Source organism: Apodemus sylvaticus, chromosome 8 (genome assembly GCF_947179515.1).
Source record: "Apodemus sylvaticus chromosome 8, mApoSyl1.1, whole genome shotgun sequence".
NCBI classification, from domain to species: domain Eukaryota; kingdom Metazoa; phylum Chordata; class Mammalia; order Rodentia; family Muridae; genus Apodemus; species Apodemus sylvaticus.
This window is the reverse complement of record NC_067479.1, coordinates 119169947-119195093: the sequence shown is the minus strand read 5'-3', so window position 1 is coordinate 119195093 and position 25147 is coordinate 119169947. Positions and strand designations below refer to the sequence as shown.

The 25147-nt window shown below is 39.0% G+C and overlaps 1 protein-coding gene across 1 annotated transcript in view; it reads right to left on the bottom strand.

Annotated features, from left to right (window-relative positions):
• Positions 1-9158, bottom strand: part of Znf385d (zinc finger protein 385D) — a 293774-nt gene extending 284616 nt beyond the window's left edge. The window contains exons 1-2 of the mRNA XM_052190333.1: positions 9083-9158; positions 8334-8476 (exon numbers count right to left, since the gene is read on the bottom strand). Coding sequence (XP_052046293.1) covers positions 8334-8476; positions 9083-9158 — 219 coding nt within the window. The remainder of the gene's footprint in view (positions 1-8333; positions 8477-9082) is intronic.
• Positions 9159-25147: the final 15989 nt, after the last annotated feature.

Here is a 25147-nt window from a genome sequence, read left to right as displayed (position 1 = left end):
AAAAAAAAAAAAAACGTGGGTCATTGGGTGGAATCCCTCAAAGAGGAAGCACAAAAATCACTTAAAGACATATAGAACAAAATAGGTCAATAGGTAGAAGCCCTTCAAGAGGAAACACAAAAATCCCTTAGGGAATTATGGGAGAACATGGGCCAACAGGCAGAAGTTCTTAAAGAGGAAACACAAAAATCCCTTAAAGAAACACAGGAGAACATTTGTCAACTGGTATAAATCCATAAAGAAGAAACACAGAAGTCTCTTAAAGAAACACAGAAGAACATGGCTCAACAGGTAGAAGCCCTTAAAGTAGAAACAAAAAAAATCCCTTAATGAATTTCAGGAAAACACAAACAGTGAAGGAAATGAACAAAACTACCCAGGATCTAAAAATGGAAGTAGAAACAATAAAGAAATCACAAAATGATACTTATCTGGAGATAGAAAAGTTTGGAAAAATTTCAGGAGTCATAGATACAAGCATCAACAACAGAATAGAGATAGAGTAGAACAAGAGATAGAAGAAAGAATTTCAGGAGCTAAAGATACCATAGAAAAGATTGACTCAACAGTTAAAGAAAATGCAAAATGCAAAAAAATTGTAACTCAAAACATCCAGGAAATGCAGGACACAATGAGAAGACCAAACCTAAGGATTATAGGTATAGAAGAGAATGAGAATTTTCATCTTAAAGGCCCAGTAAATATCTTCAACAGAATTATAGAAGAAAACCTCCCCAACCTAAAGAGATGCCCATGAACATACAAGAAGCCTACAGAATTCCAAAAAGACTGAACCAGAAAAGCAACTTCTCCTGACACATAATAATCAAAATACCAAATGTACTAATCAAAGAAAGAATAATAAAAGCAGTAGGGGAAAAGGTCAAGTAATGTATAAAAGAAGACCTACCAGAATCATCCCAGACTACTATACCCATCATCATAAATGTCAGCCCTGGCTACTATACCCAGCAAAACACTCAATTATCATAGATGGAGAATGAAGGGGCTTAAAAGGGGAGAGTGTAGGGGGTTAGGGGAGTGTGGCTAGGCGGCATGGGGGAAGGTGTCCAGGCGGGCCATTGCCTGGGCACCTCTGCCCCTGAGGGACCACACACACACACAGGCATAGTACAGAATAGAGTTTATTCAGAGTAGGGGATGGGAGTGAGTGAGAGAGAGAGAGAGAGAGAGAGAGAGAGAGAGAGAGAGAGAGAGAGAGAAGAGAGAAGAGAAGAGAAAAGAAGAGGAGGCCGGCCATTACCACGTGGGGAGGGAGCCCAAGGGGCAGAGAGGTGAGGGTATGTGGGAGAACAGAGAACAAAGAGGGAGAGGAGGGGCAAGAAGGCCCTCTTGTAGTGGGCCAGATCTCTGGGGTGGGGCATACCTGGCTATTGCCAGGTAGGTGTGGGGTGGAGCTTAGACAGAACCCCAACAGAGAAAACAAGATATTCCATGACAAAACCAAATTTATACAGTATCTTTCCATAAACCTAGAGCTTCAAAAGCATAATGGGTGGAAAATACCAACACAAGGCAGGAAACTACACCCTGGAAAAAGCAATAAAGTAATCTTCTTTCAACAAACCCAAAAGAAGATAGCCACACAAAAAATTTCAATTTTACCAATGAAAATAAGAGAAAGAAACAATCACTTCTCCTCAATATCTCTTAATATCAATGGACTCAATTCCCCAATAAAAAGACATAGACTAACAGACTGGATACCTAAACAGGACCCAACATTTTGCTGCATACAAGAAACCCACCTCAGTGACAAAGATACTCACTACCTCAGAGTCAGAGGTTGAAAAACAATTTTCCAAGAAAATGGTCCCAAGAACCAAGTTTGAGTGGCCATCCTTATATCCTATAAAATCAATGTTCAACCAGAAGTTGTCAAAAAAGATAAGGAGGGACACTTCATTCATGTCAAAGGAAAAATCTACCAAGGTGAACACTCAATTCTGAACTCCAAATGGAAGGGCAACCACATTCATAAAAGAAACTTTACTTAAGCTCAAAGCACAATTTGCATTCCACACAATTATAGTGGCAGACATCAACAACCCACTCCCAACAATGGACAAATCATGGAAACAGAACCTAAGCAGAGACACAATGAAACTAACTAAAGTAATAGACCAAATGGATCTGACAGATATTTATAGAACATTGCATCCTCAAGCAAAAGAATATACTTTCTTCTCAGCTCCTCATGGCACCTTCTCCTAAATTGACCTTATAATTGATCACAAAACAGGCCTCAACAGATACAGGAATATTGCAATTATTCCATGCACCCTATCAGATCAACATGCCCTAAGGCTGGTCTTAAGTCCAAAAAAAAAAAAAAACAACAGAAAACACACATACACATGGATGTTGAACAATGTTCTACTCAATGATACCTTGGTCACTGGAAAAATAATGAAAGTAATTAAACACTTTTTAGAATTTAATGAAAATGAGGACCCATTATACCAAAACTTATGGGACTCAATGAAAGCAGGACTAAGAGGAAAACTCATAGCTCTAAGTGCCTCCAAAAATAAAATGGAGAGAGCTTAAACTAAGAGCTTGACAACACACCTGAAAGCTCTAAAAGAAAAAGAAGCAAATACACCAAAGAGAAGTAGATAGCAGAAAATAATCAAATTCAGGGCCAAAATCAACAAAATAGAAAGAATAAGAATTATACAAAGAACCAACAAAACCAAGAGCTGGTTCTTTGAGAAAATTAACAAGATAGATAAACCCTTAGCCAAAAGAGCCAGAGGACTCAGAGGTACTACCCAAATTAATAAAATCAGAAATGAAAAGGGAGACATAACTACAGAAACTGTGGATATTCAAAAAACCAACAGTTCCTACTACAAGAGATTATACTCAAATAAAGTGGAAAATATGGATAAAATGGACAATATTCTAGATACATACCAGGTGCCAACATTAAAACAGGATCAGATGAACCATCAAAATAATTTCGTAAGTCCTGAGGAAATAAAAGCAGTTATTAGTAGTCTCCCCCGCAAAAATATAAGCCCAGGGCCTGATGAGTTTACTGGGGAATTTTATCAGATATTCAAAGAAGAACTCTTCAAACTATTTCACTAAATAGAAACTCAAGGAACACTACCCAATTTATTCTATGAAGCCACAATAAAGCTTATACCTAAACCAAAGACCGAACAAGGAAAGAGAACTTCAGACCAATTTCCCTTATGAACATTGATTCAAAAATACTCAACAAAATTTTGATCAACCGAGTCCAAGAATGCAATAAAACAATAATTCACCATGATCAAGTAGGCTTAATCCCAGGGTTGCAGGGATGGTTCTATATATGACAATCAATCAATGTAATCCTCTACATAAACAAACTCAAAAAAAAAAAAAACATAGGGTCATTTCATTAGATGCTGAAAAAAATCTTTTGTCAAAATTCAACATCCCTTCATTTTAAAAGTCTTGGTGAGATCAGGAATTCAAGGCCCATACCTAAACATAGTGAAAGCAATATACCATAAACCTGTAGCCAACATCAAATTAAATGGAGAGAAACTTGAAGCAATCCTACTAAAATCAAGTACCAGACAAGGCTGCCTTCTCTCTCCCTTTCTATTCAATATAGTACCCAAAGTCCTAGTCAGAGCAATTACACAACAAAAGTACATCAAAGGGATACAAATTGGAAAGGAAGAAATCCATGTATCACTATTTGCAAATTATATAATCATATACTTAAGCGACCAGAAAAATTCTACCAGTGACCTCCTAAAGCTGATAAACAACTTCAGCAAAGTGACTGGATATAAAATTGTTCAAATAAATCAGAAGCCTTCCTTTACTCAAAGGATAAACAGTCTGAGAAAGAAATACAGAAAATGACACCCTTCACAATAGTCACATATAATATTACATACCTTGGTGTGACTCTAACCAAGCAAGTGAAAGATCTCTATGGCAAGAACTTCAAGCCTCTGAATTAAGAAATCATAGAAGATCTCAGAAAATGGAAAGATCTCCCATGCTCATGGGTTGGAAGGATTAATGAAGTAAAAATGGCCATTTTGCGGAAAGGAATCTACAGATTCAATGCACTTCCCATCAAAATTCCAAATCAGTTCTTCATAGAGCTAGAAAGAGTAATTTGCAAATTCATTTGGAATAACAAAAAACCAGGATAGCAAAAACTATTCTCCAAAACAGAAAATCTCCTGGGGGAATCACCATTGCTAACCACAAGCTCTACTACACAGCAATAGAGACAAAAACTGTATGACATTGGTACTAAGACAGGCAGAAAGATCAATGGAATAGAATTGACAACCCAGATATGAACCCACATACCTATGGTCACCTATTGACAAAGAAGCTAAAAACACACAGTGGAAAAAACACAGCATTTTTAACAAATGGTGCTGGGTCAACTGGAAGTCTGCATTTAGAAAAATGCAACTGACCCATTCTTATCTCCTTATATAAAGCTCAAGTCCAAGTGGATCAAGGGCCTCCACATAAAACACTGAAGCTCATAGAGGAGAAAGTGGGGAAGCACCTTGAACACATGGGCACAGGGGAAATTTTCCTGAACAGAACACCCATGGCTTATACTCTAAGAACAAGAATCAACATATGGGACTTCATAAAACTACAAAGCTTTTGTAAGGCAAAGGACACTGTCAATAGGATAAAATGTCAACCAATAGATTGGGAAAAGATCTTTACACACCCTACATCTGATAGAGGGCTATTATCCAATGTATACAAATAACTCAAGAATTTAGACTCCAGAGTGTCAAATAACCCTATTAAAAAATAGGGTACAGAGTTAAACACGGAATTTTTAACTGAGGAAACTTGAATGGCTCTGAAGCACCTAAAGAAATGTTCAGCATCCTTAGTTATGATGGAAATGCAAATCAGAACAACACTGAGATTCCACTCACAGCAGTCAGAATGGCTAAGAGGAAAAACTCAGGGGACAGCAGATGCTGAAGAGGATGTGGGGAAAGAGGAACATTCCTCCATTGTTGGTGGGATTGCAAGTTGGTAAAACCACTCTGGAAATCAGTTTGGTGGATCCTTAGAAAATTAGATATAGTACTACCTGAGGACACCACTCCTGGGCATATACCCAGTAGATAATCCAACATGTAATAAGGACACATGATTCACTATGTTCCTAGCAGCATTATTTATAATAGCCAGAAGCTGGAAAAAAACCAGATGTCCTTCAACAGAAGAATGGATACAGAAATTGTTGTATATATACAAAATGGAATACTATTCAGCTATTAAAAACAATGAATTCATAAAATTCTTAGGCAAGTGGATGGAACTAGAAAGTGTCATCCTGAAAGAGGTAACACAATCACAAAAGAATACATGGTATGTACTCACTGATAAGTAGACCTTAGCTCAAAAGCTCAAAATAAACATGTTACAATTCACAGACCACAAGAAGCTCAAGAAGAAGGAAGACTAGAGTGGGGGTGCTTTGGTTACCCTGAGAAAGGGAACAAAATACTCACAGGAAGAACTATGGAGACAAAGTGTGGAGCAGAGATTGAAAGAAATCCCACCCAGAGACTGTCCTACCTGGCGTTTCATCCTATGTTTATAAAACAGTCAACAAACCCCCAAAATACAATGGATGACAAGAAGTACCTACCAAAAGGAGGCTGTTATGGTTGTCTTTTGGAGGGTCCCTGCTAGAGCCTTGCAGATACAGAGGTAGCAGCCAAACACTGGACTAAGTGAGAGGTTCCCAATGGAGGAAATGGAGGTCAGACTGGAGGAGCTTTGGGGTTTTGCCTCCCCATTGGAAGATCGATGATGTCAGCCAACCAGATGTCCCAGTGCTCCAAGGGTCTAAGCCATCAATCAAGGGGTACACATGGTTCCAGACAAAAAATTGGTAGAGGAATGCCTTGTTGGGCATCAGTGGGAAGAGAGGTACTTGGTCCTATGAAGGCTCAAAAGATGCCCCAGTGTGGGAAATCCAGTTGTGGGTGTGGAATGGGTGGAGGAGCATATACTTGGAGGCAGGTGATGGGAGGACAAGTTGAGGGTTTTCAGGGAGAGTGGAAACTGCGAAGGTGTATAACATTTGAAATGCAAATGAAGAATATATTCAAAAAAAAAGGAATAAAAAAGAGTATCTCATGCTACACACAAGAGAATTATGATAAATATCAAGAATACAGGCATTCTATGAAAATAGAAACAAGAAAATAATTGAACTTGTGCTGAGAAGGCTTCTGACATAGTACAAAACAAAACAAAACGAATAGACAAACAAACAAACAAAAAACAAAGTAATTTAGGAAATATTTGACCTGACTGAACTGTAACTGGGAATAAAAGGTGTGACAGGTAGAGGCAGGTAACTATCCCAGTCCCATTGAGTTTCAGTTAAGGAAAGAGTTCCAAATATTAAGTGCATCACACATTTGGATTTATCAGACTGATATTTATTATTGTGTTCTTCCAGATGAATAAATATTTGCCACTCATGGATAGTGTGGGACCATGAAAGGCAACTTGTTCCATGGTTGAACTTAGGCTAGAAACCCCAGAGACCTTGAAGAGACTAGGCATTTCACCTGTTCCTGGGCACCAGGCCCCTCTCACTAGCTGCAGCCCTCCAAAGATTTGTGGCCCTCAGTCACAGTAGAGCAAGGCCCAAATACCTCCACAGGTAGAGGTTATGACCTGTAGTCACCTAGGCTCAAGACAGACCTCCATTTTCATGAGGTACCTAAAGGCTTGAAGGCTTAATCAATAAGCCTTCTGTCCCAGACACTCCTTCCTCACTGCAAAAGGTATTTTACGTCAGGTCCACCCTGAGAAGTTTTACTCATCTACGTTTTGCATGACAATAAATGCCTTAAAAACATGCAATCTGCCATTCTTTTTGGGAGCGCTGGAAGAGTCGTTCACCTATGGAGCTGCCATCTAATCTCCCATTTCAGACCTCTCTGTGCTCCCAGTCATGGCCTCTACCAAGCCCAAGCCATGCCAATCCAAGCAAAGTCAAGTCAAGGACTCTTGCCTTGGGACTAGAAGAAGCTTCCCTTCCCCAACCCTTACTCCTGGGGCTAGATCCAGCCAGAAGGCCCCCAACTCCAGTCTCAGCTCTTCAGTTTCTGGTCATGCCTGGGTATCCAAGAGCCATAGAACCAGATGGTCTAGCCTAGTCCCAGGCCCAGGGACCAATCCCCCCTCCCCAGCTAGCTCCAGCTGTTCTGAACCTCAAACTACACTTCCCCCACCCACCTGAGAGGTGTCCTGAGGCTTCCCTACTGCCCAACACCATGCCTAGAGACAGCATGGGGTAATAGCAGTCAACATCCTGAATTCTGCCTCTCTAGCAGCCAAGCCCTGTGGCAGAGTGGACACAGGACCCATAATCCTACAGACAGGGAACCTGGCTAGGAGATCCAACAGCAATACAGAAAACAAAGGCAATTCCTCTGTTTTGTAGAATTCAGAGCTAGGAGTCCCTGAGCTTAGAGGGAAACAGGTCTTTGCTTTAAGAGGAAATAGAGGTCTCCAAAGTTAACAGTTGAGTGAAGGCTCTAAAAATAGTATAATTTTACAATATACAAACTAATCCAACTGTCCTACCCAACCTTAGTGCTGCTACACACAAAGAATTTAGCCTCTGGGGGAAGGTACTAGGTCAAATATGAGGTACTTCTGACCCCTCTACAGCAATGGTCTCTGCATTGTAACATTCCAGCTTCTACACACACACACCTACACACACACACACACACACACAGAGAGAGAGAGAGAGAGAGAGAGAGAGAGAGAGAGAGAGAGAGAGAGAGAGAACCACTTCATTGAACAGAAGTTAGAGAAAGATGAAAAGTGATTGATTTGGGAACACCATCTTCAGTTCTGACTACTTTCATGGTTCCAATTATCGCAATAGGAAAGAATAATAGATTTGAAGCATTTTGTAAGACTCACATGTAAGAAGGACACATTGAACTTCACGTCTTATACTTCATAATAAATTAGTTCAATTTCAAATTCACAAGTTCCAAACAAAGGCAGTTCTGTCTGTTTTACAAAAAAAGATTCTCACATATGACATTAACTCATAATCAAATAATGAATTCTCTTTCACCATTCACCAAGCCTGGCTCTCTGGATATTAATTTTCTAGATGGACACTCAACTTCACCATGGCATACAGAAATGTATGAGATAATCAATCCTTCAAGACATAAGCAGTAACTGACTCTCCTGCCCTATCCCTAATCCTTTATGCCTTGTCATTCATCAAAGACAGGTGAAATTTTGGATCAGACACTCACCGCATTAAAATTGGGAAACAGGTTGACTGCTGCTGCAGTATCAAGAGGAAAGGGTAGAAAAGGCTTAATATCCAATGATGGCTGCAAATGAGGGGCTGGAGGATGAATCAGGGCTGGGAGAGCAGAACTCTGGCATGTACCACCTGTAGAGACAAGAGCAAAGGGGATGATAAGGAACACCAGACACAGAACAGAAACTACCACAATCTTTTAGGGGATCACAGCTGTTTCACTGGAAAAAAACAAGACACAGAATCTCCTTACATTAACCAGAATTTGGCAAGCTGGGTAGCCTTAAATAAGTGAGCAGCTCCTTTCCCTGAGATTGTAACTATACAATTATCTAAGAATCACTATTTCACATTCCACTACTTGCTTTTGTTTTTCCTGGAACAGCCAGTCATTCATCTCTAACCAAGCTCTCTGGATTCCAAGGAAAACCTGCTAAATTCTCTTATTGCCCTTGCATTCGTCTCTGGAAACTAACATGCTCAGAACATGCTACAGCACTGTTCTTTTCACCACCTGAAAATAGGCAGAATAATGACATGTATATGGCACAGGAAAGAAACTGCCAGTGCTTCTTATTGCCAATGTCCTGGCAATAAGAAGATCAGGCACTAGAAGACCAACAGCACTTAGCTGCTCAGAACCCTGGGGCTCTGATAATTCAACAAAACTGTCTCTACCGCAGTCCTGAGTTGGAGGAATTTAGACCAGCACCAGTGAGCAGGCAATGAGAGTATTACCCCAACACAGATCCCCCTCAGCACACCAGTGTGCAAGTAGCTGGTTACATGGAGCACGCAGTTCTGGCCCCTGCATTTACACTAAGTACATTTAGTAGCATCATGGATGGAAGCATAGCCTTGGTGTTCTGTCTCCCATATTTTGATAATATTCCAAAACATCCATTTTCTGTTAATTAAAGACTTGAAATCCTAGGAAACTGTTAAAATATGCGAACACTCTTCTAATTTGAACAACATACTGTAAGGCAAACAACATACTGTAAAAAGCTGATGGTGAGAAGCCAAGAAGCATTAGGGAAACAAAGTCCAGTGAAGTATTTTTCTGGCATACAGAAAATTCTAAGAGACAGAAGAGAGTAGGCAAGGGCAAGCTGGGTACCACTTACTTTCATACCATTCCAATATGAAAGCAGACTAGACCAAAGTCCCATGCACAGGACTCAACTGTCATAAGAACGACCAGCTGCCAGGTTTAAAATCTGCTTAAGCCAAATGTCCACAATCATGAATTATTCATTTATTTATTTTTGCAATTTGAACATCCCCTTTGAAATATTCTTCAAGAACAAGGCTAACAACATTTTAACAGGTACAACAAACTCAGTTTTTGTTTAGTTTAGTTTTGTTTTTCAGTAAAATACAGGTCTCAGATTTCAGAACAGATGTTAAAATAAACAGAGATAAAAAAAAACTATAGAAAGCCTATATGCACCAATATATATCATAAACTCATTTTATTATCCTCCTGATAATATATTGAGTATGGGTGGACAAAGTTGCCTAGAGAGTCCATAAAATTTCAGAGATAAGCCTGTCATAAATTTTGTATTACTAAAAGATTCCCTTTAATAAAAACTTTAAGAACCCCAATAAAGTTTTGGCTGACATGCCTTCAGAAAACAAGAAAATAAAACAAATTTTTTGGTTAAATTCAGCTTTAAAATGTCGACAACTAATATTAGCCTCAATATTCTTTTTAAATTTCACTAATGGAAAATATTAATATAGTCATATTATTCTCAGTATTATGTTTGATTTTAAAAGTTCTCAAATAAATAAAGATTAATATCAATCTGGGTTAAAATATAATAAGAAGATAAAACTTTTTAAGCCATTTAAGTTGCTTCCAAGGAAACTTTGCATACTCATAATTATAAGAACTTAACATCAGACTGCATTCTGCAGTTACTTATTTTCAGGCTTCCTCCAGTTCATGATTCAGAGGACATTATTGAAGAGATTACTTTTTATCTAGTATAGTGTGAGGAACAAAGAATGAAGAATATATTAATTGAATTGCCAGGTAAATGTACCCAACCCCTAACCAGGAATATATTTGATTTTATCTGTGTATAGACCTGAGGAACCTCTACCTAATGGAATTTCCTTCACAAGATATTAATACACTGTAAAGAGTTGCAAAAGTTTGAAATGCTGGTCAAACTGTGCAGATTTGTTGTCTCTTCCTACCAGTATAAAGAAAGAAACCTACAGGACCACAAAGCACCAGGAACATGGGAATGTACATTATTTGCCACTCACTATGAAAGTAGAGCTTAGCAAACTCTGTGGTGTCAGTGTCTCATTTTATTTATAATATTTATCAACAATGTTTTGCTTATAAAAATATACACTTCAGAGCATATTAGTACTCTTAAGGAGGACAACAACATAGTCTCTATGAAGTGGAAATTAGGAATTATTTAAGATCATGTTTCTTGAGGCTGTAACAGTATCATATTGATGGTCATACCCGTGTTTCTCCACAATACCAGAACTCACTGTGTATCAATAAATTCAAAAGCTCTGTTGAATTTGTGGCTATGATTTACCAAGCCATCTCAATTTCTCTTGGTATATAGACAACTATTAGTAATTTTATCCCACTCTTAGTAAAATTTAATCATAGATTATATAATACACATCATATAGAACTTACATGTAACTTTTATGTGCATAAAAGTTATAATACATATAAGTTCTTCATGATATATACAGTATATATATACATACACACATATATATGTATACATGCACACATGAACACATACATACACACACACACACAACACACACACACACTCATGCGTGTACGCACATGCGCACACACACATATATATATACACACACACATACACACACACACACACACACACACACACACATATATATATACTGGATAGAAAAATGGTATTTAAAAAAGGCTGCAGCACACACCAGAAAACTGTAGATCAAAAAGAAGGAAACTCACTCAAGAAGATTGGAAGGCAAGAAATAGTCAAACACAGGGTAGAAATCAACCAAATAGAAACAAAGAAAACAATACAAAGAATCAACAAAACCAAAAGCTAGTTCTTGGATAGAATCAACAATGTTGATTCTAACCAAACTAACTAAAGTGCCAAGAAGCAGTATCCAAATTTACAAAATCTGAAATGAAAAGGGAAGCATAACTATAGAAATGGAGGAAATTCAGAAAAATCATCAGAGCCTAAAATAAAAGTCTATACTCAACAAAACCGGAAAATATAGATGAAATGGATGCTTTTCTAGACAGATAACATATACTAAAGATGAGTCAAGAGCAGGTAAACTATCTAAACAGGTCCATATCACACAAGGAAATACATGAAATCATTAAAAATCTCCCAATGAAAAAAAGCCCTGGGTCAGATGAGCACTAAGTGCAAAATTTTACCTTACCTTCAGACAGGATCTGATACCAATTTTCCTCATACTATTCCATAAAATAGAAAGAGGAGGAACACTAGCTAACTCATTCTGTGAAGGCACAATCACTCTGATGCTTAAACAACACAAGGACCCAACCAAAAAGGAGAACTTTAGACCAATCTCACTTGTGAATATGCAAAATACTCAATATGCAAAAATACTCAATAAAATTATTGCCAATCGAATCCAAGAACACATCAAAACCATCATTCACCACAATCAAGTAAGCTTCATTCTGAGTGAGGTAACTCAGACTCCAAAGGACATCCATGGTATGTACTCAATAATAAGTGGATGTTAGTCAAGAAAAAAAAAAGGACAGAGCACCCATACAGTCCACAGAACTCAAAAAGTTCAACAAGCTGAAGTGCCCAAGTGAGGATGCCTTAGTCCCACTTGGGAGAGAGAACAAAGCAATAGCAAGTGGGGAGCGAGGGAGGAACCTGGGGGAAAAGTGGAAGGGGCAGGGTGCAGGAGAGAGTAGAAGGGAGAGGGAAACTTGATCTGGTATTGGGTAAGTGAAAATGAGTCAATTCCTGAGGGCCAGCAGAAATGGAACCAGACAACCTCAGGAGATCGGAGGTTGGGGGGACCTTCCAGAATGCACGAAGACTTGGGAGGTGAGAGACTCTCAGGACTGAAAGGGAGGGGCCTTAGATGAAATGTCTGACCATAGGGAGAGGGAACTTATAGAGGCACCTGGCAGGAAGACAGGGAATCAAATGAGAAAGGAGGCTGCCATCCTACAGTTAAAATTCTGACCCATGATTGTTCCTGTCTGAAAGAATTACAGTGACAGAAATGAAGAGGAGCCCGAGGAAAAGGAGGTCCAGGGACAGGCACAAAGTGGGATCCAGCTGAAGGCGAGGTGCCAAGGCCTGACATTATTACTGAGGCTATGGAGCACTAACAAAAGGACCTATCATGACCACACTTTGGAAGACCCAACAAGAAGCTGAAAGAGTCAGATGCAGCATTCTCAGGACCAAGGGCCTCCCTTCCTTTGATGTCCAACAAGGCCATCTGCTACATATGCAGCTGGATATGCATATGTGGATCCCTCAATATGTACTCTTTGCTTGGTGGTTTAGTCCCTGGGAGCTCTGGGGGGTACTGGTTGTTTTGTATTGTTGTTCTTCCTATGGTACTGCATGGTTTTTCAGCTCCTTCAGTACTTTCTCTAGGTCCTCCATTGGGGATCTTGTGTTCAGTCAGATGGTTGGCTGAGGCTCGATGCCCAAGTATAGGGGAATGCCTGGACAAAATGACAGACAGCAACGGTAGCACTTTTAATAGGGCTCTCCACCACTTCCCTGCTTCTAGCCCTCTTCTAACTGTTCTCAGTGGGCTTTCCTCTCCAAGGAAAGGCTCATACATTCTTCACAAGCCTTCATCAATATTTATTGGCTGCTAACTCTCTTGTATGCATTATGTTTTAATAAAAGTAAACATGATCTCAGGCTTCTAAATAATGGTGAACAAATTAATGGTGAAAAAACACATGATGTTTCCTCTACCCATCTCTTCTTCGCATCTTTACTTCTGGGATGATACCTTTTTCTTAGCCATAAAAAAATTCTTTTCTAACTGGTTAATATTATCCCATATTTTAAAAGATGAGCTTGGCTTCTATTTGGTTTTTCTTTGAGTTTTACAAATTGCTTGAGACCCACTTTATTTAACGAAGAATATGGAATACAACAGATATAATGGCTGACATTGATTTGGTTTAGTTTTTGAGGCAGCATTTCACCATGTAGCACATGTTGACCCAGTACTTGTGAGAGTCCTCTTGCTTCAGGCTTCCAGTGCTGAAACTAAAGAAGTACTTCACCAGGCCTCACATGACTGACACTTGCATGCTACTAACATGGTCAGTACTTGGTGTAGACTTGAATCGTGCTCGCTTAGTGATATCTGTGGCTTTCCCACTTTGTTATTACAGGTTTATTTTATTTTTCTCCCCAGATTTTATTAGATGGTGTTCTGACACTGGGAAGGTGCTCGTTAATAATTTTATGTGGAAGTCTTGTTTGTAAATTCAATTTGTTCAGCCAAAACTTCAGTTGATTTTTATTCAAAACTTTCATCAAATCTGGAGAGCTTAAATGAGTCAACACAACATAGACTTATTCAATCACCCTCATATGTAGTCTTACTATCTCACACCTTTCTCCTCAGAGATGCCAGGCTTTGTGAGCTCCTGCCACAAAGCCAAGGATACAATCTTCTGCATTCTATTTTGTGACTAAAACAAGCCAAACCAATCAAAAAACAAACAAAATTTTCCTCTCCCATTTTGACTACCTTTCCGTTTTGCTAAAATGAGTGTAAACTCAAGTGTAATTATCAATCCCAGTGATAGAGTTGAGCATGGGTAAAGTTTCTCAAGGCATGTGGACACCTCCAATGCATTATCATATATCTAAAGTTTCTCTTCATAGCAAAATAGCATAATAATCTTCTCAAAACTACAGTATATTCTAAAGAAGTTACAAATTTAGAAAATATATGTGAATATACACTGTGAGTAAAAAAACATTTTTGGCACACAGAATGCAAATTTGATTGTCATGAAGCAAATGATGGTGTTCATTATGTTCCTGGAAAGGTAAAAGTCGTACAATTGGTAAATTAAACATGATTATTTCAGTAATGAGATATTTCAAGTATAAACACTTTAAGCTGCTGGAGAAAACAGCAGTGTGTACCTCAAGGGGCAAGCTGATAGAAGTTGTCTGTCCTTCAAATAAAGTCATAATACCAAGAGCCCAAATGTATGTCACTGATAATGTGGGTAGAAGAGATCAAAGAGGTACAATAAGAGAGCTATTTGAACATGGAGTACACACTTTCATATACCACACACAAAGAATATTCACAGACGCTGTGCACTTGGAGGCAGGCTGGGAGGATGCAGCATGTTCTGGTGGGTCGGACCCACAGAGCTTAGGTTCCAGTCCTGAGGCCTCTGGCAGGAGCCTTCAGATCTCCACTTCGGGATCCAGAACAGCCTGGGCTACAACACCACATCTCCAGGCCCTGCAAGTGGCCAGAGGAGCACCCAGGAGGCTGGCTGAGAGGAGTCAGTGTGCTCTGGTGAGTTCAGGAGGCCCCGAGCGGGAGCCTTCAGGTCTCTGCTTCGGGATCTGAACAGCCTGGTCCACAGCACTAGGTCTCCAGGAAGTGCAAGAGGCCTGCTGTGCACCTGGAGGCAGACTGGGAGAACACAACATTGTCCCATGGGTCCAGCCCCATAGAGCTTAGGTTCCAGTCCTGAGGCCTCTGGCTGGAGCCTTCAGGTCTCCGCTTCAGGATCCAGAACAGCCTGGGCTACAACACCACATCTCCAGGCCCTGCAAGAGGCCAGAGGGGCACCGAGGAGGTCGGTTGGGAGGAATCAGTGTGCTCTGATGAGTCCAGCAAGCCCCAGGCGGGAGCCTTCAGGTTTCTGTTTCGTGATCTGAACAGCCTGGGCCACAGGACTTGGTCTCCAGGAAGTGCAAGAGGCCTGCTGTGTACCCAGAGACAGGCTGGGAGGACACAGTGTGCTCCAGTGGGTCCAGCCCCACAGAGCTTAGGTTCCAGTCCTGAGGCCTCTGGCATGAGCCTTCAGGTCTCCCCTTTGGAATCCAGAACAGCCTGGGCTACAACCCCACATCTCCAGGCCCTGCAAGAGACCAGCTGTGCACCCAGGAGGCCAGCTGGGAGGAGTCAGTGTGCTCTGGTGAGTCCAGCCCTGCAGAGCAGAGGACCCAGTCCTGAGGCCTCTGGTGGGAGTCTTCAGGTCTCTGCCTCTGGTTCTGGAACAGCCAGGGCCACAGTACCCTGTCTCCAGGGAGTGCAGGAGGGCAACTGTGCACTGGAGGCCAGCTGGGAAGAGGCAGCCAGCACTGGTGAGTCAGCATTGACAACAAGACCAACTAACACTAGTGAGAAGTAGATGGCAAAAGGCAAATGCAGGAACATCACTAACAGAAATCAAGGCAATATGGCAGCATATGAACCCAATTCTTCTTTAACAGCATGTCCTGGACACCCTATCACACCAGAAAAACAAGATTTGGATTTAAAATCACTGGTCATGATGCTGGTAGAGAAACACATGAAAGACATACTTAAAGAAATTCAGGAGAAAATGGATCAAAAGTTCGAAGCCCTTAAAAGGGAAACACAAAAATCATTGAAAGAAATTCAGGAGAATACAAAAGCCAATAAAGAGGAAATGCAAAAATCACTTAAAGAAATACAGGGGAACTTTGGTCAACAGGCTGAGGCCATGAAAGAGGAAACACAAAAATCTCTTAAAGAATTACAGGAAAACACAAACAAGCAAGTGAAGGAGCTAAGCAAAACCATCCAGGATCTAAAATCAGAAGTAGAAACAATTAAGAAAACTAAAAGGGAGACAACTTTGGAGATAGAAAACCTTGGGAAGAAATCAGGGGCCATAGATGCAAATATCAACAACAGAATACAAGAGATAGAAGAAAAAAAATCTCAGATGCTGAAGATACCATAGAAACCATGGACTCAACAGTTAAAGAAAATGCAAAATGCAAAAAGCTTGTAACCCAAAATATCCAGGAAATCCAGGACACAATGAGAAGACCAAACCTAAGGATTATAGGCATAGATGAGAGTGAATTTACAACTTAAAGGGCCAGCAAATATCTTCAATAAAATTATGGAAGAAAACTTCCCTAACCTAAAGAGAGAGATGCCCATGACCATAAAAGAAGCCTAAAGAACTCCAAACAGACTGGAGCAGAACAGAAATACCTCCTGTCACATAATAATCAAAACACCAAATGTACTAAACAAAGAAAGAATATTAAAGGCAGTAAGAGAAAAAGGCCAAATAATATATTAAGGAAGACCTATCATAATCACAACAGATTTCTCACCTGAGATTATGAAAGCTAGAAGATCCTGGGCAGATCTCATGCAGACTCTAAGAGAACACAAATGCCAGCCAAAACTACTATCCCCAGCAAAACTCTGAATCACCATAGATGGAGAAACTAAGATATTCCATGACAAAACCAAGTTTACCCAATATCTTTCCACAAACCCAGCCCTACAAAGAATAACCAGGAAAACACCAATACAAGGAGGGAAACTTCACCCTGGAAAAAGCAAGATAGTAACCTTCTTTCATCAAACCCAAAAGAAGATAACCAATCAAATTTAAAAAATAACATCAAAAATGAGAGGAAGTAGTAATCACTATTCCTTAATATCTCTTAACATCAATGCGCTCAATGCCCCAATAAAAAGACATAGACTAACCAAATGAATACATAAACAGGACCCTACATTTTGCTGCATACAGGAAACACATGTCAGTGTCAAAGACAAACACTACCTTAGAGTAAAAGGCTAGAAGATAATTTTACAAGCAAATGGTCTCAGGAAGCAAGCTGGAATAGACATTCTAATATCAGATGAAATTGACTTTCAACCCAAAGTCATCAAAAGAGACTCTGAGGGACACTTCTTGCTGGTCAAAGGAAAAATACAACAAGAAGAATTCTCAATCCTTAACATCTATGATCCAAATGCAAGGGCACCCTCATTCATAAAAGAAACTTTACTAAAGCTCAAATCACACATTGCACCTAACACAATAATTGTGGGTGACTTCAACACTGCACTTTCCTCAATGGACAGATCAGGAAAACAGAAACTGAACAGGGACACAGTGAAACTAATTGAAGCTTTGGACCAATTAGATTTAACAGATATATATAGAACATTCTATCCTAAAGCAAAAGAATATACCTTTTCCTCAGCACCTTATGGTACCTTCTCCAAAATCGATCATATAATTGGTCACAAGACAGACCTCAACAAATATAAGAAGACTGATATAATCCCATGCCTCCTATGAGATCACTATGGAGTAAAAGTGGTCTTCAATAGCAACAAAAACAAAAGAAAACCCACATACATGTGGAAACTGAACAATATTCTACTCAATGAAACCTTGGTCAAGGAAGAAATAAAGAAAGAAATTAAAGAATTTTTAGAATTTAATGAAAATGAAGACACAATGAAAATGGGACACAGTGAAAACAGTGCTAAGAGGAAAATTCATAGCCCTGAGTGCCTCCAAAATGAAAATGGAAAGAGCATACACTAACAGCTTAATGACACACCGGAAAGCCCTGGAACAAAAAGAAGCTATTTCACCCAGGAGGAGTAGAAGGCAGAAAATCATCAAACTCAGGGCCAAAATCAATCAAGTAGAAACAAAGAGAACCATACAAAGAATCAACAAAACCAGGAGCTGGTTCTTTGAGAAAATCAACAAGATAGACAAACCCTTAACGAGACTAACCAAAGGGCACAGAGACAGCATACAGATTAACAAACTTAGAAATGAAAAGGGAGATATAACAACAGAAACTGAGGAAATTAAAAAAAAAATCATTAGATCCTACTACAAAAACCTATACTCAATACAGCTGGAGAATCTTGAGGAAATGGACAGTTTTCTAGACAGATATCCAACACCAAAACTAAATCAGGATCAAATAGATCATCTAAACAGTCCCATAACACCTGAAGAAAGATAAAGGGTCATAGAAAGTCTCCCAACCAAAAAAAGCAGGGGACCAGATGGCTTCAGTGCAGAATTTTATCAGACCTTCATAGAAGACCTAACACCAATACTCTTCAAACAATTCCACAAAATAGAAACAGAAGGAACTCTACCCAACTTATTCTTTGAAGCCACAATTAGACTGATACCAATACCACACAAAGATCCAACAAAGAAAGAGAACTTCAGGACAATTTCCCTTATGAATATTGATGCAAAAATACTTAATAAAATTCTAGCCAACTGAATCCAAGAACACATCAAAACAATCATCCACTATGATCAAGTAGGCTTCATCCCAGGGATGCAGGGATGGTTCATTATAAGGAAATCCAACAATGCTATCCACTACATAAACAAATTCAAAGAAATAAACCACATGATCATCCCATTAGATGCAGAAAATCATTTGACAAAATTCAGCATACTTTCATGCTAAAAGTCTCAGAAAGAACAGGAATTCAAGGCCCATACCTAAACATCATTAAAACAATATACAGCAAACCGGTAGCCAACATCAAACTAAACGAAGAGAAACTTGAAGCAATCCCACTAAAATCAGGGACAAGACAAGTCTTCTCTCCATATCTTTTCAATATAGTACTTGAAGTTCTAGCTAGAGCAATTAGACAACATAAGGAGGTCAAGAGGATGCAAATTAGAAAGGATGAAGTCAAATTATCACTATTTGCAGATGATATGATAGTCTACTTAAGTGACCCGAAAACCTCCACCAGAAAACTTTTACAGCTGATAAACAACTTCAGCAAAGTGGCTGGTTATAAAATCAACTCAAGCAAATCAGTAGCCTTCCTATACTCAAAGGATAAGCAGGCTGAGAAAGAAGTTAGGTAAATGACACCCTTCACAATAGCCACAAACAATATAAAGGAACTTGGTGTGACTCTAACCAACAAGTGAAAGATCTTTATGACAAGAACTTCAGGTCTCTGAAGAAGGAAATCGATGAAGACCTCAGAAAATGGAAAAACCTGCCATGCTTGTGGATTGGCAGGATTAATATAGTTAAAACGGCCATCTTGCCAAAAGCAATGTATAGATTCAATGCAATCCCCATCAAAATCCCAACTCAGTTCTTCACAGAGTTAGAAAAAGCAATTCTCAAATTCATCTGGAATAACAAAAAATCCAGGATATCTAAAGCTATTCTCAACAAGAAATTCTGGGGGAGTCAGTATCCCTGACTTCAAGCAATACTACAGAGAAATAGTAATAAAAACTGCATTGTATTGGCACAGTGACAGACAAGTTGACCAATGGAATAGAATTGAAGACCCAGAAATGAATCCACACACCTATGGTAACTTGATTTTCCACAAAGGAGCAGAAAACATCCAGTGGAAAAAAGATTGCCTTTTCAACAAACGGTGCTGGTTCAACTGGCGGTCAGCATGCACAAGAATGAGATTTGATCCATTCTTATCTCCACGTACTAAACTCCACTCCACGTGGATCAAGGACCTCCATGTAAAACCAGACACAATGAAACTAATAGAAAAGAAACTGGGGAAAACCCTTGATTACATGGGCACAGGGGAAAAGTTCCTGAAGAGAACACCATTAGCTTATGCTCTAAGATCAAGAATTGACAAATGGGACCTTATAAAATTACAAAGTTTCTGTAAGGCAAAGGACACTGTTAAAAGGACAAAATGGCAACCAACAAATTGGGAAAGAATATTCAACAACCCTATATCTGATAGAGGTCTAATATCCAATATATACAAAAAACTCAAGAAGTTAGACCCCAGGGAACCTAATAACCCTATTAAAAAATGGGCTATAGATCTAAACAAAGAATTTTCACCTGAAGAAATTTGGATGGCCGAGAGGCACCTTAAGAAGTTCTCAACATCATTAGTCATTAGGGAAATGGAAATCAAAACAAGCCTGATATTTCACCTTACACCAGTCAAAATGGCTAAGGTCAAAACCTCAGGAGACAGCAGGTGTTTTCAAGGATGTAGAGAAAGAGGAACACTACTCCACTGCTGGTGGGGCTGTAAGATGGTACAACCACTTTGGAAATCAGTCTGGCAGTTCCTCAGAAAACTGGACATGACACTTGCGGAGGATCCTACTATTCTTCTTCTGGGCATATACCCAAAGGATTCCTCGGCATGCAGTAAAGACACATGCTACATTATGTTCATAGCAGCCTTATTTATAATAGCCAGAAGCTGGAAAGAACCCAGATGTCCCTCAAAGGAAGAATGGATACAGAAAATGTGGCATATTTATACAATGGAATACTTCTCAGCAATTAGAAACAATGAATTTACAAAATTTTTAGGCAAATGGTTTGGTCTGGAAAATATCATCCTAAGTGAGGTAACCCAATCACAAAAGAATACACATGGAATGCAATCTCTGATAAGTGGGTATTAATTAGCCCAGAAGCACTGAATACCCAGGGCACAAATAGCACAATAAATGACTCCCATGAAGAAGTATGGAGAGGGTCCTGATCCTGGAAAGGATTGATCTAGAGTTGGAGGGGAGTATAAGGACAGAGAAAAAGGAGAGAAGTGATTGGAGAATGGGTGAAGAGAAGAAGGTCTATGGGACATATGTGGAGGGGGGATCTGGGAAAGAGGAAATCATTTTGAATGTACACAAAGAATATAGAAAATAAAAATATAAAAAAAGAATATTCACATACACTCAGACAGAAACCATATACACATACACATATACACACTCACAGTACACACTCTCACACACCACATATGCATATTATACACATACCACACTTTCATGCATATGCAAACATAAGTATACACATAATCACATACATATACACACTGCACACACAGAAACACGAACACACACACTTACAATTCGGGTAAGAATTTAGATCAACTAAAAATAAGGAAAAGGATATATTAAAGACACAACATATATAACAAGAATGTCATGTATGATTTTAGAGCTACAAGTCAGGGAATAGCAAATCTAGAAATAAATTTAATACTATAAGAAGAAAAAATACAATGCAGAAATTTGATTGACTTGCTTATCTTTTGACTATGTGCTGAAACACAGAAAAGTAATAAAAGTTAGGCCAGCCTAGAGTTGGGTGCATGAGTAGATTCAAATACCTAAACAAAATTTGTCATGCTGAATGTTGGATATTATGAAGCCCAGCTGAAAGAGTGCTTCTGTGGGATGGCGAGTATTGTAATACAAGAGATGCAGGCCATATTCTACGTACTTCAAACATGAATGAGACTTGAATTTCCAACGTTTCCCAGAACTTCCACAAAACGAAATGCTGAAACTCAGACTGGTAAGAGGATATTTCTAATTTAGTTTAGTTTTGTTTTCTTTTGTTTGTTTTGTTGGTTTATATGGAAGCAAAACAAGATTGGAGAAGTATGTTGACAATCTAAAGAGAGATAAAATGATAACACATAGAAAATCTCCAAAACAGAAAAAAAAACAGGAAATCCAAACATATGTAGACAGAGAAATCAAAGAAGTGGTGAGCTACAGTATTGATAAGGCCTTACTGAAATGTAGAGTACAGATGACTTATCATGCTTCAAGTAAGCAACACTGAGAACGCATGCTCTGCCATCCCACATAAAAAACAGCAAACCAACAGTGGACTGAAAATACAGAAGATGTTAAAAAAATATTGGCTGTTCCAATTTGTGAAAGTAAGGTATGCTTTCAGCCTCTAAGAGGACTGTCTGCCAGTACTTATCCTTTTGGGAAGAATGAGTCTCCAAATCTCAAACAGAGATGGTTACCATTTATAAGGCAAGATGTATGAACTCATACTACTAAAATTGAATAACCTCTACATTGTCTCTTGCCTGAGCAAGAATACATAAACTGGGTTCTTATAAAAATTGAGACCATACCTTGTGAGCAGCGACTGTAACCTCTGTCATTGTAGTGTGAAAACACACCAGAGGCTATGCAGTCAAAAGTCAGGCTAGGTTCAATACAAGTCTGTTTACTAAAACACTGTTCAGCCCAATTGCACACTCTGGCACGAGCTGAGGTTTTGTGGCCCTGGACTACACCACTACTTTTCATATTTTCAAATATTACTGGCCATCAAAAGGCCCTAATGGGATTGCTACAGCAACACTACTGTAAGTGTTCCCAACTTTGCCTACTGACTGGCACTTGCGTAGGGCTGATAATCTGCATTTCCTGGCAATTCATAGGTAATGCCTCTGCTGGTGATCTACACACTATACATGTAGAACAGTCAAACCTGGAGACAGAAATAATGAACACAGGGACCAGGTTAGGAGAAGGATGTTTAGCAAGGTAAGCGCAAGATGCACATATACCACACCGTTCTCAAGACTGAGAAGATCTATAGGATATTACTCTCATAGTCAAATTATGCTATAGGATCTCAAAAATGACTTTCCAGATGAACCTGAGATGAGAACATGAAACCTGAGAAAGCAAACGAGATGCAGCTTGAGGATTCAGAGTATTTGCTGCCTTAGGAGATGGAAACTACAGGTAAAGGAAAGTTGGTGGTGCCTGGCACTAAGATCAGGCCCAGGATGACAGTGGGCATAGGAATAGTGACTAACACCCTCCAACCACAGAAACTACTACTACTGCTACAGATTATGAGCTTAAGAAAGTGGTTTTCTCTCAAGTCTCCAGATGAGAATGTGGTCCAGTCATCATCTGCTTTCTGTACCATGATGCCTTGAATAGAGAACACATGAACACTGAATTTGTGTCCTGCATGACTAAGCGGTAACAAAAAGTAAACAAAACAATCAGGCTTCTAGTAAGTATAAGTTTCTAGTAAGGACACTGTGAGAGATATATAATTCTGAGGGAAAATAGTCCCACATTGGACCTAGAGTTTCCTACATGCACCATTGCCAGACACCATAATCCAGTGTAAGAACATCCAGACACTGCCATTCCATTCACTCTTCAGAGAATCTTAAGCAAGTCATTGCTCTTTGAATTAAAACATTATCTAAGTGTTGATTCCCCTCTCCTGTCAGAATCTCAAAGTAACTGAGCTAATAAATACTTTACATATTTGTCAAGCTTAGCAACACTAAACCTAACATTAGATAACTCTTTCCAAGGAGCTGTAAATTCTTTAGCATCTAATGTGAGGCAACCTAGATCATTCCCACATAGATACATTTATATACAATATTAAGCCCATTTTGTACAAGTTTAAAATCTTCCTTCAATGGTTAAGAATTCTAAAATAGCATTAATTTAAGAACATTATATATTCTGATATTTAAAGTGTCTCCAATATGGTATAGCCATAGTCTGATTTTCCTAATGTTCTTAAAAGATCATGTTTACAGTATAATCACAATTTGCAAGGTTATTAATCAAAGTGAAGATAAATTGCAATCAAACTTCCAGAGATTTTTTTCTATTTTTAAATTGAATACATTAACTACTTATTAATGTCATTTTTAAAGGATCTGCTTAGAAGCATATTTTAATGATTAATTTTGATCAAAGGAATGTCTTTCATTTCAAATGAAGTCACAGAGCAGCTTAGGGAAACAAGTACCAGAGATATATTGTGCTTGCTCAGTAAACTGGTATGATGATTTGGAAAATTATAGTTTTTAAATTAATGCTAGCTAGCAAGCTAAAGATGGAATTCATGAGCTGCGTTAAGAATCCAGTAGGCAAGGTCCTATGCTCTTCTAACTTGGATAAAAGGTCAAACATTCTGAACATTAAGAAATTCTCACTTTGAACTGAGATTTATACCCTGCCATACAATATAAAACCATGGTTTTTCATGTTGGGCCTTCCCCTGAGATGCTCCATTTTACATGCAGTCTCTGATTCCACACTGATTATGAAGAATGCATGTGGATGTGGGTTAGTTATGTGAGCCACACCATCTGTGCAGCATCACTCAAGGAGACCCAGATTGATAAGTGAGTTATCCCTAGGAAAAGAAAAGTATCACATAACAAATTCACTGGGGTGAATTGAGACTGCAGGGACACAAAGCTGTGTTAAACTCCTATCAAAGAAATCATGTCCAAGAAATTGTCAAACATATCAGAAGGAGGAAAGTGTATAATTTCTAAAACAGGCCCCCAAAAGAAATAGAAAAGTAGTGCTGCAAATCTAATGAACTGGTGAGTGTGTATTCAGGAATGGAAGGCAGAAATTTTCCAACTGGCCCTGGAGCTTCAGCTCAGCTCAAGGTCCCCACTGTTGACTTGATTTACAAAAAAGTCATCTGCTTATTCTTCCTGTAGCCATTCCTTTGTCTTAACTCAGTCATGCCCTTTCACCTCTGCAACTTGATTCAACTTCCAGATCTTAAAACTACACTATTACTCTCCCAGTTCTATATCAGCAGCTGCTTCCCAACAGTGGGCTTAGTTATTTATCATATACATGTCAGATATTTTGTACATGTCATGTATCCTGTTTCTGAAATTTATATCAATTCTGGAACCTACATATATGCATACTTAGGTGGATTTACTGTGATGAGTGATATGAGAGCTAATATAAGTAATTAGAATTTGGGATAAAAAAGAATCTTTATTTACTTTCGCCAGAGTATAAAGGAAAGTAGGGTGTCTGGCAAATTGCTGCCGCCAACACCTGTGAACCTTGGAATGGAAACAGTCAATCATGATCCCCTATGTTTCTGATAGAAAGAGTTTCATGACATCCAAAAGCCTGGTCCTACAAAACCAGAATTTTAT